Raw genomic sequence first — 18,926 nt, forward strand, 5'->3', positions numbered from 1 at the left:
ACCAAGGCAGACTATCTCTGAACGTCCAGCGTTGAAGAAGATGAACTACGGCGGTAGAAGACGACTCCTGTCAGCTAAAAACAGGAAACTGAGGCTACAATTCACCAAAACTGGACAATAGAAGATTGGAAAAACGTTTCCTGGTCTGATGAGTCTCCATTTCAGTGGAGACATTCAGGTCAGAATTTCAGAATTTGGAGTAAACGGCATGAAAGCATGGATCCATAAGAATAAAAAAAAAATGACAAAAAGAGATTGAATATAACAAAAATGAGACAAAACAACAAAGAGATTAAAAATGAGACCAAAAAAACAGGAAAAATAGATTACAAATAAAAATGACACAAAAATGAGATAAAAAACAACAAAAGGATTGAAAATGACAAAGAAAGAGACAAAAACAACATAGAGCATAGGTTCAGGCTGCTGGTAGTGGTGGAAGACATATTTTGTAGCATTAAGACGTATTTTTTCTAGTCTTAAGATGTATTTTATTGCATCAAGACATTTTGTAGCATTAAGATGAATTTTTTGGTAGCATTAAGGCGTATTTTACGGCGGTAAGACATATTTTCTGGCTTTAAAACATATTTCATAACATTGAAACGTTTTTTATAGTATTAAGAAGTATTTTGTAGTGTTACAGCATTTTTCTTCTAGTGTTAAATTGCGATTTATGGTGTTAAGACGTATTGTGTAGTCTTAAGATGTATTTTATAATGTCAAGACGTATTTTCTAGCGTTCAGATTAATTTTTTGTTGTGTTAAAACATGTTTTACTGCATTAAAATGGATGTTTTCTAGCATTAGGGTGTATTTTATAGTGTTAAGACATATTTTAATGCATTAGGACGTATTTTTTCTGGCATTAAGATGTACTTAATTGGACGCGTTTTATAACGTCAGTATGTGTTTTTTCTATCATAACGACGTATTTTCTAGTGTTGAGACGTATGTTTTTGTGGCGTTAAGATGTTTTTTATTTTAAAAATGTGACTGCTACCACTGCTATGACTGTTTTCATCAATACAAAGATCAAGATTATTCACTAGAATTGTATTTCACTTTGAAAATAAACAGCTCAGCTTTTACTTCCTTGTTGCGTTACAATCCTGCCAATGTATGAATTTTTGCCTCTAAATAATCTTCACCTGAATTAATTTCATGTCCTCGAGGCAAAATTAAATTTCACCCAAAACTCCTCACTTGACGCTTGAACATCTGCTTATTGATGGACGCTACAGTTTACCGATGTTCCCTAAACGCCTCACCTATTTAGTCGCCTTTAAACAGAGAAGCTTCTAGTCTCCATTTGGACCAAAAATAGTTAGAAAACTGTGAAATAAGGAGTTTCAATGTTAGATTTGCCTCAGTGTTTCATCTAAACGGGCGGTTTTCCATGAACGCAGCATTTAAACGTCAATTTTTGCAGCTGATCATTAGAGCCAGAATCAGGATTGATGTTTAATTAATCGTGCAGCGCCAGCGATGGATCCTGAAATGTGGAATTAAAGAGACTCCAGGTTTAAATTATTAAAGATTGAAGGATCAATAAGACGTTATCAGTTCTGCTGTCAGCACCGCAGAGATTAAGAAAATAGACTTCCTATTTATAGAGTTCTCTCAGCGCCGTCTTCACACTGATACTGAGGTTTTTTCTGTTTTTCTGGATGCATATCTTCCTGCTCCTTTAAATAGAAATAAAATAAAACCCAAATCAAAGAAGAACATTTGGTTGTTTCATCTTTTCTCTGGATTTTTAACCAAAAGCAGAAATATTGGTTCCAGAAGATGCAGAAGTTTTAGTTGGTGAAGGGATTCCAAATGTAAAGAAGCTTGTTTTTAACCCTCCTGTTGTCTTCATTTATGGGCACCAAAAAATATTGTTTGCTTGTCTAAAAAAAAATCCAAAAATTCAGCAAAAAAAATTCTCCAAATTTCAGAAATTTTAGGAAGAAAATTCCAATAGTTCCTTAAAAATTTTATTTAAAAAAAAAAAAAAAAAAATCCCCCAAATTTGGCAAGAAAATTCTTACACATATATATTTTTTTAAAATTAGTAAACATCTTTCAAAAAAAATCCTAAAAATATCCAGTGATTCCATATATGTCAGTAAAACCTCTAATATTCTCTTTAAGAACATTCACATATGTGAATGTTCTTAAAGATACATTTTTCTTTCTTTTTTCCACCAAAAAATGTTCAAAGATTTCCCAAAAATGTTGAAAATGTGGACATCAGAAGTTTCACTGTGAAAATATATTTTTTTCCACATTTTCTAACTTTAAAACGGGTCAATTTGACCTGCAGGACGACACGAGGGTTAAATCATATTCTCATATCACACAAACCATCAAACTCCCAAATTCTCTGCTTTAAATGTCCACATGAACCAGAGTTTTTAAAAAAATCTGTAATTTAGAAGAAAAAAAATCCTAGTTTGAGTGACCAAAAACACAGTGTGCATGAACAATAGAGGCTGAAATGTGGATAAAAATATTAGTTTTGCAAAATATCTGCATCGCTGAGGACAAAGACGTGTTTAAAGAAGTGCTAAAATCTTCTTTTTTTTCCAACCCAGTAAAAATACTATCAAAGAAAAAGTCCTGTGTTCAGTTTTCTACTAAACAGTGACGAGTAAAGAAGGTCAGTTTAAGAGGAAAGGCTGTTTTCAATAAACAATAATGATCGATTAAGTCAAAGTCTAACTTATTGTAGCTAAACATGGATTTGTATGTGCAGTATTTTAGAAACTATCTATATTTTTTACATTTAGTTTTACGTGCAGAATCTCAGAAAGAAGATTGTTTGGTGCAAAGTGACTCATAAAAACCTCTACATGTAATTATCTTCTATTATTGTTCATGATATCAGGATTTAACAGGAATAATGGAGGAAACTTCAGTTGGAGCAGCAGAGGACGGATCTGTGAAGCAAACCAAACAACAACAGAAATCGACAGAAAACAACTTCCACTTTGTGTTTTTGGCAGCGAGGAGCTTCGTCTGTTGCTGAGGAGCCTCGAGTGTTTGCTCACCTCCGGAGCGTCGGTGGAGGAGGTGATGGAGGTGGAGCTGGAGCTGCTAGACATCCGGTCGTTCTTCCCTTCGCCGTCCGACTTCTCGTCGGCGCTCAGCGAGTCCACGTCGCCGTCGCCGCCGCCGAGCACAAAGCCGAGAGCCTGCAGCGCCTGAAAACCACGGCAACACTTCATTAGAAAGAAACGACAAACTTTCCTCTGACAGTCCCTGAACGCACCGACTGAGTCACACTTTCACATCCGTCAGCGATGACTGAGGTGTCGTTGAGCAAGGCAGCGAAGTGAACAACAACAACAGGAAGACTGGCCGTCCTGGAGGTGTGAACGAATAAATGTTGTGTGAAGAAGACAAAGTGTGAGCCGTCAAAGTGAACAGAGAAAGAGCATCTTCTGGTCTCCAAAGTTTCTTTGTCTGAGTGTCAAAGTGCAGAATGACTGACAGTTTTCTTCTAAAAGCTCTTCGAACCTTTGGCTGCTTTTCAAACCTTTGTTTTCTACCTTCACTTGTCATATTTTCAAAGGTAGGTGAGGCTGAAAAGAAACCTTCAGTGTTGATTTATTCATTAGTTTGACAACGACGAGGCTCATTAATCAACAGAACAACAACTGGAAACGAGCCAGTTTGTCCATTAGTTGGCCGGTTCCTAAATGTACTGAATATTTCCCCTTTGTGTCCTACAAGTTGTGTCCTTTTCCACAGTCTAAGCTGATCCGTTCCAACCCCACAGTGTTTGGAATAGCATCCCCATCTTCCCAGTTTTCCTAACTGGAATTCTGAATGGATGGATCCATATTTCTACTAAAATACAGTCTTGGTCGACATTTCACCAATTTCTGAGGCTCTAGCATCAGTAGAATCTGATGTGTGGCAAAAATGATGAGGCAAGGTTCAATTTTTTTTTGCTATTTTGGCAAGAAATCTGTCCAAAATAACTTCAAAACCATCTAAATTTGGTGAAGATTTGTTTAAAATGAGATAAGGACTGTCCAAAGAGACTTAAAATCTGTCCAAAATTACAATAATGATTAATTATTGATCCTTAAAAATGGAAAAAAGTGCCAGTTTTTCAGACAATAATCGTAATGTGTCCCCATAAAGTTCCTGTAAGTGTGTATATCTAGATGGATCCATATGCCAACTAAAAATACAGTCTTTGGTCCACATTTCACCAACTTTTGAGGCTCTAACCTCAGTAGAATCTGTTGTGTGGAAAGTTTGACCACACAAGGTTCCAGTTTTTAGATATTTTGACATGAAGCCTGTCCAAAATTACAAAAAGTTTGTCCAAAATGTCTCGAAATCACCCAAATTTACTCTAGTCATTCACAAGAATTGTTCAAAATGACTTGAAACTTAAAAAGTTATTTTCATTGTCCCTCAAAAGTGGTAAAAAATTGCACATTTTCAATTGAAGGCTGGTATTGTGTCTCCAGAAAGTTCCTGTAAGTCTATATATATGGATGGATCCATATTTCTACTAAAATACAGTCTTTGGTCAACATATCGCCAACTTTTAAGGCTCTGATGTTGGAGCCTTAAAAGTCAGTAGAATCTGATTTTTGCCAAGACAAAGTAAAAAATTTTAGGTATTTGACACAACAATAGTAATATGATTCCATTTGCTCCATTTTTGGGTCAATTTGGAGCATTTGTGAATCATTCTGGATTGATTTTTGGGCATTTTAGAAAGTTTATTTGAGTAATTTGGGTCAAATCTTGAATTATTGGTCCCAGAGAATGGAAAAAAAGTGTAAAATCTTGAAATGAGGATGGTATTATGTCCCCAGAAAGTCCCTTTGAGTGTATATCTATGGATGGATCGATATTTCTACTAAAATACAGTCTTTGGTCGACATTTCTCCAACTTTTTAGGTTCTAACATCAGTAGAATCTGATGTGTGGAAAGTTTGACCAGACAAGGTTCCAGTTTTTAGATATGCCGATTTGAAAACCTGTCTAAGATTACTCAAAGTTGTCTAAATTTACTCAAAATTTGTCAAAAAAATTACTTGAACTGTGTCCAAAATCACTCAAAGTTGTCAAAAATGACAATAAGAAATATTAACTGGACTTTCAGATATGAAAGTATTTTCAATCAAGGATGGCATTATGTCCCCAGAAAGCTCCTGTAAGTGTATAAGTATGGATGGATCCATATTTCTTATACAGTCTTTGGTCGACATTTCACCAACTGTTGAGGCTCTAACATCAGTAGAATCTGATGTGTGGAAAGTTTGACCAGACAAGGTTCCAGTTATTAGATGTTTTTTACTTTAAATCCCTTAGAATTTGTCCAAAATCACTCAACATTTGCCCAAAATGACCTGAAACTTGTCAAAAATAAACTAAAATTTGACCAAAGTCACTCAAAATTTGCCCAAAATGACTTAAAACTTGTACAGAATAGCAATAATTGTTCATTATTGGCAGTGTTTCAGGTACGTAGTTCAAACTTGGTTCTACTCGTTGGTGCTAGTTGTGACGGTACCTTCAGGGCTACTTGCAGCTTGGCCGTCCTCTTGGAGTTGCCGGTGGCCTGGTAGCTGGTTCCCTGGATCTCCACGGACATGGTGAAGACCGGAGCGTGGACCGGACCGGACTGGGACAGCAGGCGGTACTGGAGGCCCGGATGGATCTGGTTCAGACGCATCAGAGCGTTCATGGGGTGGTTGGGATCCGTCATCCTCCAGTCCAGGACTAAAGGACGGAGCAACAGGTTAGACGGATCTAGAAACCACTTCAACAAGCAGAAAAAGTCCAAAGTCAACACCGTCATTGTAGATATGGAACCAACACTGGTGGATTTTCTGCCTCTCTAGTTGCTAAACACTCAGCAGCTCCTCTCTGTAGAGTAAAGAGGCTTTTTGGAGGTTTACTTTAGCTGAAACCAGCTGCTGCTGCTGACAGAAACGACAGTAAAACAGTCCAATTGTTTCCTGACAGCTGAACAGTGAGTCGAAGCTCCGATGAATCTCCATAAAGTCAAGCAGAGCAGCAGATTCAGGACAGAAAAATAGGATGAAAATATGATCAGATGCTGTTCAGTGACACAAAACCTGCAGAAAGTTCAACATTCTAGATTTTATCAACAGCAGGAAGGCAACTAAAGATCATTTTATGGATTAGATTCAGTTGTTTAGTTTATAAAAAGAAAGAAAATTGAAAAAAATAAGTTGATTAGTAAATCTAAAAGTTTTTCAGTTTATTTTCATAAAGGAAGAAATAAATCAGAAAATATTCACATTTAAGAAGTAGAAATGAGAGAATCTACACGTTTTTTTTCTTTTTGTATTATTTAATTTATTTTAATTCAATTGTCAATTAAATTGAAATTAATAAAAATAAAATATTTAATTCATTTTAATTATTTAAAATTTCACTAATTCCATATTTCCTACTAAAATGCACACTCTGGTCTTGAAATCATCGAAATTTACCAAATATTTTATCAAAATAAACCAGAAAATATTCACATTTAAGAAGCTGAAATCACAGTTTAGATGTATTTATTTTATTTTTTAAAAATTAGGAAAAATGTATTAATTTAATTAAGATTCTCAATTTTAGTTCCATTTTTGAAAGAAATTTTAAAAAATTTAAAATGTGAAAAAAATGTAATAAAAATAAATTCCTTAATATTTGCAATTATTTAAAATAAATTAATAAAATTTAAATTAATTAAAATATTTTAATATATTTAACTACATTTCATTAATTTTAATTTTAAAAAATTACAAAAATAAACTGACAGCTGATTGGACGGTGGTGACGCTTCACACCTGCGAAAAAAACTCACCGATGAACTGAAATGAAACCCAACAGCTCAGTGGGATCGATTCTAAAACTGCTGACGGTCACCAGAATAACAGATTTTATTCATTTTTTTACAGCTTTGTCGGCTGAAAAACATTTATTTATTCTATTTGTTCAGAATGTAAACAAACACGAGCCGGGAGGTGAAGTGAAATCACATCTGACAGGAGTTTAAATTAATTTAGAAAACAGTTTAGTTCTTGTATCTGTGAGCCGAACGAAGCAGAAAATGACTCAGAAACATGAACATGATGAGGTTTCCTGCAGGTCTGTTGTTCAAACTGATCACTTTCCCACAAAGACTCACATTCAAAAAGCCTGAATATATATATATGTGTGTGTGTGTTACGTATATATATATGTTTTTTATATTCATATATATATATATATATATATATATATATATATATATATATATATATATATATATATATATATAAAAAAAGGGCTGAGACGCTAACGCGTTAATTTCGATTGATTAATTAATTAATTGATTGATTAATTAATTAATTACAGTGGAAAAATAATGCGTTAAAAATAATAACGCTATTAATTGCACCCTCCTCAGTTCCCTCATTTCTGGCACACCAGTAACTCTGATGAACACTCCAGCCCAGTAGGTGGCGGTAATGAACCTAAAGTCTGTTTGTAGCCATGAAGAAGAAGCACAGGAAGCACTGAGTGAAGTCAGGCACTGGTGAACAGTGAAGGAAGATGAGATTGAGCTTGTTGGACAGAAAGTTTCCTTTTAAAAATCTTCCTGATGGCAGCTTGGATAAAAGCCTGGTTGTGTGTAAATTGTACAACAAAGAGTTTTCTGATCACTGCGTCCCTTCAAGCCGACGGTATCACCTCAATGTAAAACATGTTGCTGTTAGCACCAGAGCTAACGTTAGCTACGAGTCATGCTAACGGCTAACGGTGTAGCCATCCCATAATAGACCACTTTTCTAGACAGTGCTTGAGTTTACAGAAAGTCTTAAAATGTTGAATAAAATCGCTATAATTGCACTTAGATTTGCAGTAATCTGTGAATGTAGCAGACAGATGAAAAATGCAGATAAATAGAAATGAAACATTTTTGTGGTTTAAGTTTTTACTCTGTCGAGGCTCTGCCTCCTTGGAGGAGGAATAACCTAAACAACAAAAATATCTCTTTTAATAACTTCATTATAAAATTTTTGTTTATAAAAATATTACATAAATAAAAATTGATATTCCTATAAATAGAACCATCAAAATTACACCATTTATCAGACCCAGAAAAGATGGAAACAGAATGAATCTCTGGATTTTCAACTTTCTGAAGCTCCTTGAACTACTTATGCTGATTTTATGTGCCATACAGTGGAAAAAACAATTAAATTCAGGCTTTAAGTCATCAAAATCATTTTTTTCTATATGTCCCATTTTCTTTTTTTAATAAATTTTAAATTATAAACACGTATATGTCTATTCATTGATTCAACTGTCAACCACAATTTTATTTGAATTGAAAAACTTCACTTATTGTGTCAAATATTGCTATTTGACAAAACTGCAATTAATTGTGATTAATTAATTACAAAGCCTGTAATTTTTTTTAATCGCGTCCCACCACTAATATATATATAAATAAATGTTCATTGTTGTCATTTTTGACAATCTTGTGTTATTTTGAACAAGTTTTGATTCATTTTGGACGATCTTGTTCTTATTTTCAGGAAATGTTTTGTACTTTTTGACCATTTTAAATTATCTTGGACAGATTTTTAGAACAAAATAACTAAAACCTTTGCACTTTTTTTCCTTTTTCAAGGGCCAATAATTACAAATTTGTCCTCTGCTAATGCCTTGTAATAATTTATATCCCCTAAAAACTATTCTGTCTGTATCGTCACCAAATTTCACGACTGTGGGAATTTTATTTCTGGAGATGCTGAACTCTTAAAATGGCACGATGTGTGAAAATATAAAAATTCTCAGGTTTGGAAAAAAAAATGTTTTACAGAACTCATAAATGAGCTATTTTTTAACAAACTCTGATATTCTGCAGTCATACTACCCGATTTCTGTTGTCTTGGCTGGTTGCAGCCTCAGAAATTCAAAAATCTGATGCATTTTTTTGTTGCGTGTGACACTAAACTGAATATTTGTACGATTAAAATAGGACATTTAAAGACGTTAAAATGGGTTGGTTTTGACGTTCTATTGATCAATATAGAAAATAACTGTCAGATTAAGGGGCACTGACCGTTGCAGAATAAACCAATCAGTGTTTGCTCTGTGAGTTTGCTGCTGTCTCAGTAATTAAATGGACCCTCAGTGGGACGTTGACTCTCGTCTGCTTCCAGCTCAGTGCAGGATTAATGCTGCTGCTGCTGAACACGCTTCATATATGTGGATCTGCACACGCTCAGTGCATTAACCCAGCAGCTGCCCATCAGCACCTTCACATCCACATTCAGGCCAAGTGTTAAGAGGCTGTCAGAGCCTCATTTTAACACCTTCTAGTGTTCTCACTGCGACACAAAGACTGAAGTCTGTGGGCGACAGAAAGCAAAGGATTCCTCAGCATTATCGATGTCACTGCAATGGTTCTAAGGTTTTAAAACTGTGGTAGAAACGTCTGCATACCGTCAGCTTTTATGGGATATCACCGTAAAAACTAATATCTGACAAAACATCCATCCATCCATCCATTTTCTATACACCGCTTAATCCTCACTAGGGTCATGGGGGGGCTGGAGTCTATCCCAGCTTCTGACAAAACAAACGGTGAAAATAAATAAACTGAAAAGATTCAGTGACAAAAAGGGACATGAAATGACGCAAAAAATACAAAGACCACAAAGACGAACAAACTGATGGCAAAGAGATGTAAAATGCCTGTAAGAGACGCAAATCAAAAAATATGCAATTACGAAAAAGAGGCTGAAGACAATTAAAAATGTCCAAGAAGGGAATCAAAATGAACACGAAGAGACACGAAATGACCACAAAGAGACATAATAAAGGCCTAAAAAGACATGAAATGACTGCAGAAGATACAAAAGATATCAAAAAAATATATAAAATGACCACAAAGAGACTCAAAAAGTCACAAAACGATTGCAAAATATATACAATTACAACAAATAGGTAGAAAGAAACTAAAAATGACCACAAAAAGACACAAAATGACCACAAAAAGACACAAACTGATAACAGAGACACAAAATGACCACAAAAAGACATGAAATGACCACAAAAAGACACAAAATGGTCCCAAAAACCCCTAAAATGACCCCAAAAAGACATACAATAACGACAAAAAGACACAAAATTACCCCAAAAAGACGTAAAATGACCACAGAAAGACATAAAATGAGGCCAGAAAGATATAATTGACCACAAAAAGAGTTAAATAACCCCAAAAAGAGATGAAATGACCCCAAAGGGTGACTTAAAATGACCACAAAAACTGACACAAAATGATCATAAAGAGGGTGCCCGTATAGCTCAAGGTGTTAAGCAGGTGACTCATGTACAGGGCTGGTCCCCAACGCAGTGACCCGGGTTCGATTCCTGCTCACGGCCCTTTGCTGCATGTCTTACCCCAACTCTTCTCCCCTGTTTCCTCTCTGTCAAAGACAAATCCTTAGAATATCTCTAACAGGAGGAGGAGTGGTAGCTTCTGACCGCTAGTAATGCAACTTGTCTACTATGATACTGCTACATAGCAACAGGTATTGTTGGATGTTTACAGATTGTGAAGTCAAATCTGCACCTTTCACACATATCAGACATTATATCTACTGTGTCACTACATCTGTGCTCCCTGTGCTTTTCTTTTCATCTTTTTGCCATCCTCACTCTCATCATTACACTGCGCCTAAATAAAGCCAAAAAAAAAGGCCAAAAAAAATCTTAAAAAAAAAAAAAAAAGACCATAAAGAGATACAAAAGGACACAAAATGACTCCAAAAAGACACAAAACAACCCCAAAAAGAAATAAAATGACAACAAAAAGACATTAAAAGACCACAAAGACATAAAATGACCACAAAAACATGTACAATCACCCCAAAAGGAAATAAAATGACTACAAAGACACAAAATGACCATTAAGAGATACAATATTATCCCAAAAAGACACAAAATTACCACAAAAAACATAAAAACACCACAAAGACATAAAATGACCACAGAAAGACATAAAATGACCACAAAAAGACATAAACAGCCATAAACTGACCCATAAAAGATGTAAAACAATTCCAAAAATACATAAAACAACCCCAAAAAGACATAAAATGACAACTAAAAGACATAAGATGACCACAAAAAGACACAACTCATTACTAACAGCATCAGTTTGTCCAGATGTGGACGGTTGTTAAACTCTGGTTGGTTCAGACGTTTTTAAACCTGAACTCAGCAGCTGATTGGCTCCTGATAAACCGCAGCAGGAAATCTGATAACTTCACATCATTTTCTGCTTCGGCGACACGTCTGCAGACCGATGCCATCAGAGACGGCAGCAGGACGACGCCATCCATCCTGTAATAGTGGAAGAACTGGTCCACAGAGACCCCCTCAGGTGTGTGGGGTTATTTCCAGGTGAAGACTGTCCACTCTCCCAGCAGGGTTCTGCTTTCTAAGAAGCCATCAGCTCGTTTCTTTCAGCTCCACCGACTCGCTTTTCCAGCTTTTACACCGAGTCTGTCAGAACGCCGCTTGTTTACAGCCCAGTTTACAGCCGACAACACAACCTTTTGTCTCCGTCAATATCCACTTAGCTGCTGTTAGAGAGAAAACACACCGACCGACCGACCGGCTGGAGGAGTCGACCTTCAGCATCCTCTGCTTCTCTTCTGCTTTATGAAAGATTCACAGCTTTAACAGTCGGAACCCCAAAAAACAGCAGCAGCTTGGAAACGCTTCTTTTAATTCTCTTTAGATAAAATCTCCATGCAAGACGAGAGAAACAGACACAAAATGACCAGAAAGTGAAACAAAATTACTGCAAAATGCCACAAAATAGCAATGAGACAAAAAAGACTGCAGAAAGACATAAAATAAGTAGAAAGCAACACAAAATTATGACACACAGTAACTGCAGAGTTAAAAATTACAAGAAAGAGCCACAAAATGACCACAAAGAGCCGCAAAATGACCACAAGGAGACAAAAAATGACCACAAAGAGATGTAAAAAGACCAAAAAGACACACAAAATGACCACAAAGAGACAAAAATGACTAAAAAGTGAAACAAAATGACTGCAAAATGCCACCAGAGATGCAAAATGACCACAAACAGCAACAAAATGACCACAAAGAGACAAAAAATGATCACAAAGAGACACAAAATGACCACAAAGAGACACAAAATGACCACAAACAGACAAAAAATGACCACAAAGAGACGCAAATGACTGAGACACAAAATGATTATAAAGAGACGCAAAATAACAATAAAGAGACACAAAATGACCACAGAGACACAATGACCACAAACAGACAAAAATGACCACAAAGACGCATAATGACTATGAGACACAAAATGACTATAAAGAGACACAAAATGACCACAAAGAGACAAAAATGACTATAAAGTGAAACAAAATGACTGCAAAATGCCACCAGAGATGCAAAATGACCACAAACAGCAACAAAATGACCACAAAGAGACAAAAAATGATCACAAAGAGACACAAAATGACCACAAAGAGACACAAAATGACCACAAACAGACAAAAAATGACCACAAAGAGACGCAAATGACTGAGACACAAAATGATTATAAAGAGACGCAAAATAACAATAAAGAGACACAAAATGACCACAGAGACACAATGACCACAAACAGACAAAAATGACCACAAAGACGCATAATGACTATGAGACACAAAATGACTATAAAGAGACACAAAATGACCACAAAGAGACAAAAATGACTATAAAGTGAAACAAAATGACTGCAAAATGCCACCAGAGATGCAAAATGACCACAAACAGCAACAAAATGACTACAGAGACAAAAAATGATCACAAAGAGACGCAAAATGACCACAAAGAGACACAAAATGACCACAAAGCAACAGAAATGGCCACAGAGATGAAAAATGGCAACAAAAAGACACAAAATAACCACAAAGGGACACAAAATGACAACAAAGAGATAAAAAAAACAATCGCACCCAAGACAATCAGTGAGACACAAAATGACCATATATAGACGCAAACTGTCTACAAAGAGATGCAAAAAGATATAAAAAGAGAGACAAAAAATGACTTACAGAAACAATAAAAACCACCACAAACATGGACACAAACTGTCCAGTCATGGTTGTTGTGTTTCCATTAGAGGTGCTGGACTTTATATCGCAGTGAAAAATGATCCACCAGTGAGTAAAAATGAGACGGGACTCAACAAACTAACACATTGTTCAGCAGCGTGTCAATAAACGGAAACTAATGCAGGTTGTCAAACTGCCGCAACACAACATCATTCATCAAGCCGCTGTTCGCCATTCAAATATGCACACTGGAGGGAGATTAGTTTTCAGTGTGAACGAGGTCATCGGCAGGAGAAAGTAGCTGTTTCTACACAACTCGTCGTACTACAGCAGGACATGCATGAAAACAACTTTTATATATTAAAGTAGTGAACAAAAGTTTACATCCACCTGTAAAGACCATCGATATAACCACAGTCTGAGTTTCCACTGACTCTGAATGTCCTATCATTCACCTACAGAGACACAAAACTACAGAAAGAGACAAAAAAATCAACAAAAAGAGACACAAAATGGATATAAATAGACACAAAATGACCAGAGACCCAGAACTACTACAGAGACACAAAATGACCCAAAAGAGACACAAAATGACCCCGAAGAGACAAAAACAACACCAAAAAGACATGGAATGACCACAAAAAGACACAAAATGACCCCGAAGAGACAAAAAACAACCCCAAAAAGACATAAAATGACCAGAAAGAGACATAAAATTACCCCAAAACACATAAAACAACTGCAACAGATGAAAAATGATACCAGAACACATGAAACGGTGACCAGAAATACAAAATGCAAACCAACTACAGACACAAAATGACCACCGAGACACAAAATGATTTCATAAAGACATAAAATGACTAGAAAGCAACACAAAATGATGACAAAGCGACACATAATGACCACAAAGTGACAATTAAGAAACAAAAATGATAACAGAGGATCAAAAATGAAACCAAAGACACAAAACAACCACAACAAACACAAAACAACCAGAAACAACATAAAACAACTTTTTACATCATCAGAACTGTTAATTGAAGTTGCTGTATGTATATTTTTGGAACCAGAAGACCTTTAATAAACCTATGAAACAATGAAAATACATGACTGCATTTCTGTGACTAGGATCACAATGTTTCAGATTCAATCATGGAAAATTCACAGTTCTAGGAGTCATTGCAAAGTCAAGACTAACGTGATTTAAAAGGTCTTTACAAGTGGATGGAAACTTGTTTCTGACTTTACAAATACAGGGGTCCTCGACTTACGCTGGAGTTTCGTTCCTACGGCGCAACGTTCATTGATTTTCGCTGTAAGTCGGAACTCCAGCAAAAATATATGAGATGAGTCAGCAGCTGTAGTTGATCATAATCAGTCATGGAAAAGTTAAGAGACCAAGAAACTAAGAACATTTGCTAAACACAACTTTCTACTTCACCAAGTTGCTGTATGGATATTTTTGACCCAGCAGATTTCGTCATATTTCTAGAAGACCTTTAATAAATCTCTGAAAGAACCAAAATATTCGTGATTGTTTTATATTTTAGCGACACCTTAACGTGCTTCAGATATCTACTGTTTCAGGAAACACAGGAAAAGGATGAAGATTAAACTGAACCAACCAGTCGACGGTCAAAGTCACCTTTCATCCTTTTGATGAAATCTCTGTCATCTGAGCCGTCGTCGTCCCGAAGCCTCTTCTGACAGCCGCCTGCAGAGCAGAAATAAAGCCACCGATCACACATCCAGACCAGTTATTACCGTTATTAACCCTCTGAAGACCAAAACCTGTCTGTGGGCTAGAGAGGCATGCTAGCCTTTAAAAAAAATTATCAAAATTACACCGTTTATCAGAGCAAGAAACTGTAAAAACAGAAAAAATACTGTACTATTTTATCAGTCACTTTATTCTATGTCTCGTTTTAAAAAATAAATTGTTAAAAATAAATTGTTTGTTCAAACAAAATTCTATAAAATAATAAAAATTTGGCGTTTCTAAGTGCAACCACAGAGTTATTAGCGACTCAGCTGTGAATAACAAGTGACATGACAAAAATCATGAAATTTCTTTGAAGAAAATGACAAAATCTAAGCTTAGATTTGTGATTATTTCAGCAAAATATTTCATATTTGTCTTGCTTTTAAAAAAGGCTTTACGGTAACAAGATTCTGTAAAAATCAAAAAATTCTGAGACCTTCAGCACAACTGGCGCTATGTAAATAACATTGAATTGAACTGAATTGAAAGGACAATTCTGAGTTCTCTCCACTTCTAGTAATGGTTGTTGTTTCCAGTGAGGAGCAGGACTTTATTTTGCAGTGAAAAATGAGCAAAACTTACACATGAATAAATAAAAAGACTAGAAACTGCTTGGAGTTCAGAGGGTTAATGCTTCTAAACAGCAGAAGTGTCACTGGGAGGCTTAAAGAGAGAAAAAGCACAATAAAATATAATGAAAAAGTAACTAAATACAGATAAAAACACAGAGATTTACATGAAAAAGAGCAGAAAGCACCTTCTAAGAGCCTCAGTGAAGGCTTGTTGGCCGGCAGAGGATCCATATTCAGGACCTTGTAAAGCTGTCCAAAGGCCAGGAGGCGTAACGCATGCTGGAAAAAACACACAAACAGCAGACAGAATAAGGCCACAACGCTATAAAACCAGCAGCACAGAGAAACAAACAGGCTGCCATTTATCCCACGATCAATGGGCTTTAATTATCAGAGAAACCAGATCATTCTGCTGGGAGGAACTTCATGCATTATAGAGGAAGGAGAAATATTCCCACACTTCATTTCTGCTCCGTCCACAGAGAAAAACTAAGAACAGCTTTAGGTTTATCACAGTGACGGCTAATCAGAGTCACATTAGAGCAGAAAGAACAGCCAAAAACATGTTTAAAACGACAGAAAGGGTGAGATCACTGAATTATTTATGGTAATTAGGAGGTGCATGTCTATTCTAATCTGACAAGAAATTTAAATAATGACTTTTCTGCCCGACAAATGAAAAGGTTGTTGTTTTAATAAAATATTTTTATGTTATAACAATAAATAGCAGTTCATTTTTCACTTCATTTCCCCAAAATGTCCAAATTTTCTCAAAATTGTTTCTAAACTGGTCAAAGCAAGTCAAAATGTGACATTACTACAAAAACATGTCCAAAATGACCTCAAAACGGTCAGAATAGGTCAAAATGCAGGGCTCCAGATTGTGACTACATTTATTTATTTATTTATTTAAGATGGGACAGTGGATATTAATCAACATGAGTCAAGAAATGTCCACATGTAAATATGCCAGATTTAGCCTCGAGGGCTAATTTTCATCTGTAGTCCCAGGGCAGGTAGATGTTAAAATGACACAGGACAAGGCCACACATCAGAAAAGTTAAAAGGTTAAAAAGCAAAGACAGTGTAGACAGTAGATTGAAAAGAAAAAAACTTACATGCAGATAGCAAAAGATAAGACATAATCAAACAATACACAGACCTTAATAAAAAGTAATACTAATCATAGGGAAAAAAAAAAAACATAACAAAAAAAAAAAAAACACAGATATTAGTAACATTATATTAATACACTACATGTCTTCGCTATGGCTGCAGGTTTGATTGTCCAGGAGCCAGAGTTTGAGAGCTGTACTGAAGGATTTGAGAGTTAATAAGTTCCTAATGTTTGATGGAACAGTGTTCCATGTTTCAGCTGCCTTCACAGAGAGGCTCAACTTACCAATACTGGAGTCTCTATAGGGGATGTTACAGTCTCCTCTGCTTTGAGAACGTGTTGCTCTACCTGTTTTTAGATGGATAAATTGCCGCAGAGGAGGCGGCGCTAGATTATTAATTATTTTATAGACAAATACTATGTCATAGAATTTTATAATATTCTCCCAACTAAAGAATTTATACTTAGAGAGAATATGACAGTGATGATATGGTCGCATTTTGCGACTAAAATTTGAGACAGTGCAAGTAAATTTTTCATCTAATCGCGCATGTGCAACCAGTAAATTTGCAGATTTTTTAAATTATTATTATTGAATATTTTTTGTTGCTGACAAACTTCTGCTCCACACTTCAGCCCAGTAGTTGGCAGTAATGAGCAAATGAGCTGGTTTAACACCAAAAGAAGAAGAAAGGAGACGAACACCAAAGAAGCAGAAGGCGGGCCAATGTGTGTGAGAGCGGGGGGTGAATGACCACTGTGATTGGCTTATGTGTGAAAAGAGGCGGGTCTTGGGCTTATCACGCGAATCCACAGGTTTAACATAACTCTTGTAAACAATGAACAATGACGAAGAGGACTAAAGCCGCGTGTCCAATGGATGTGATTTTCCCGCATGGCAACGCATCACACGCACTGTCAATATCAGTCAAAATGCTTCTAAAATTACAACAAAACCATCAATATAAGTCAAAATGCTTCTAAAATTACAACAAAACTGTCAATATCAGTCAAAATGCTTCTAAAATTACAACAAAACCATCAATATAAGTCAAAATGCTTCTAAAATTACAACAAAACCGTCAATATAAGTCAAAATGCTTCTAAAATTACAACAAAACCATCAATATAAGTCAAAATGCTTCTAAAATTACAACAAAACTGTCAATATCAGTCAAAATGCTTCTAAAATTACAACAAAACCATCAATATAAGTCAAAATGCTTCTAAAATTACAACAAAACCGTCAATATAAGTCAAAATGCTTCTAAAATTACAACAAAACCGTCAATATAAGTCAAAATGCTTCTAAAATTACAACAAAACCGTCAATATAAGTCAAAATGCTTCTAAAATTACAACAAAACTGTCAAAATAAGTCAAAATGCTTCTAAAATTACAACAAAACTATCAATATAAGTCAAAATGCTTCTAAAATTACAACAAAACTGTCAAAATAAGTCAAAATGCTTCTAAAATTACAACAAAACCGTCAATATCAGTCAAAATACTTCTAAAATTACAACAAAACTATCAATATAAGTCAAAATGCTTCTAAAATTACAACAAAACCGTCAATATAAGTCAAAATACTTCTAAAATTACAACAAAACCGTCAATATAAGTCAAAATACTTCTAAAATTACAACAAAACTATCAATATAAGTCAAAATGCTTCTAAAATTACAACAAAACTGTCAATATAAGTCAAAATGCTTCTAAAATTACAACAAAACCGTCAATATAAGTCAAAATGCTTCTAAAATTACAACAAAACCGTCAATATAAGTCAAAATGCTTCTAAAATTACAACAAAACCGTCAATATAAGTCAAAATACTTCTAAAATTACAACAAAACCGTCAATATAAGTCAAAATACTTCTAAAATTACAACAAAACTATCAATATAAGTCAAAATGCTTCTAAAATTACAACAAAACCATCAATATAAGTCAAAATACTTCTAAAATTACAACAAAACCGTCAATATAAGTCAAAATGCTTCTAAAATTACAACAAAACTGTCAAAATAAGTCAAAATGCTTCTAAAATTACAACAAAAACGTCCAAAATGACTCAAATTTTGTCTAAAATGACATGAAAATAGTCAGCAGTGACAAAACCCTGTTCAAAATGACCAAAACACAGACAGAGATTAGAGGGAAATGTGAGGATGTCTGGATGTAGTTTGTTGTGCAACATTAGCTTTAGCATTAGCATTAGCGCTGGTGTTTTGGTTTCGTTGGTAGTGGTAATAGAAGTAGTGTTGTTGATCTTTCCCACGCTCATCGCTGGTCTCGTTAGCAGCAGATCTTTGGTCTTTGGAGGCTACTTCTAGCGCTGACGTTAGCTTGAA

The 18,926-nt window shown here is 35.3% G+C and overlaps 1 protein-coding gene across 3 annotated transcripts in view; it reads right to left on the minus strand.

Annotated features, from left to right (window-relative positions):
* Positions 1–18,926, minus strand: part of LOC111582069 (spermatid perinuclear RNA-binding protein-like) — a 120,405-nt gene that overhangs the window by 14,987 nt on the left and 86,492 nt on the right. For all 3 annotated transcript variants that reach the window (XM_055011360.1, XM_055011361.1, XM_055011362.1), the window contains exons 10-13: positions 15,638–15,731; positions 14,764–14,832; positions 5,531–5,739; positions 3,039–3,191 (exon numbers count right to left, since the gene is read on the minus strand). In XM_055011360.1, the coding sequence (XP_054867335.1) occupies positions 3,039–3,191; positions 5,531–5,739; positions 14,764–14,832; positions 15,638–15,731 (525 nt within the window). The remainder of the gene's footprint in view (positions 1–3,038; positions 3,192–5,530; positions 5,740–14,763; positions 14,833–15,637; positions 15,732–18,926) is intronic.

The sequence above is a fragment of the Amphiprion ocellaris genome, chromosome 6 (assembly GCF_022539595.1).
Source record: "Amphiprion ocellaris isolate individual 3 ecotype Okinawa chromosome 6, ASM2253959v1, whole genome shotgun sequence".
Classification (NCBI taxonomy): Eukaryota; Metazoa; Chordata; class Actinopteri; family Pomacentridae; genus Amphiprion; species Amphiprion ocellaris.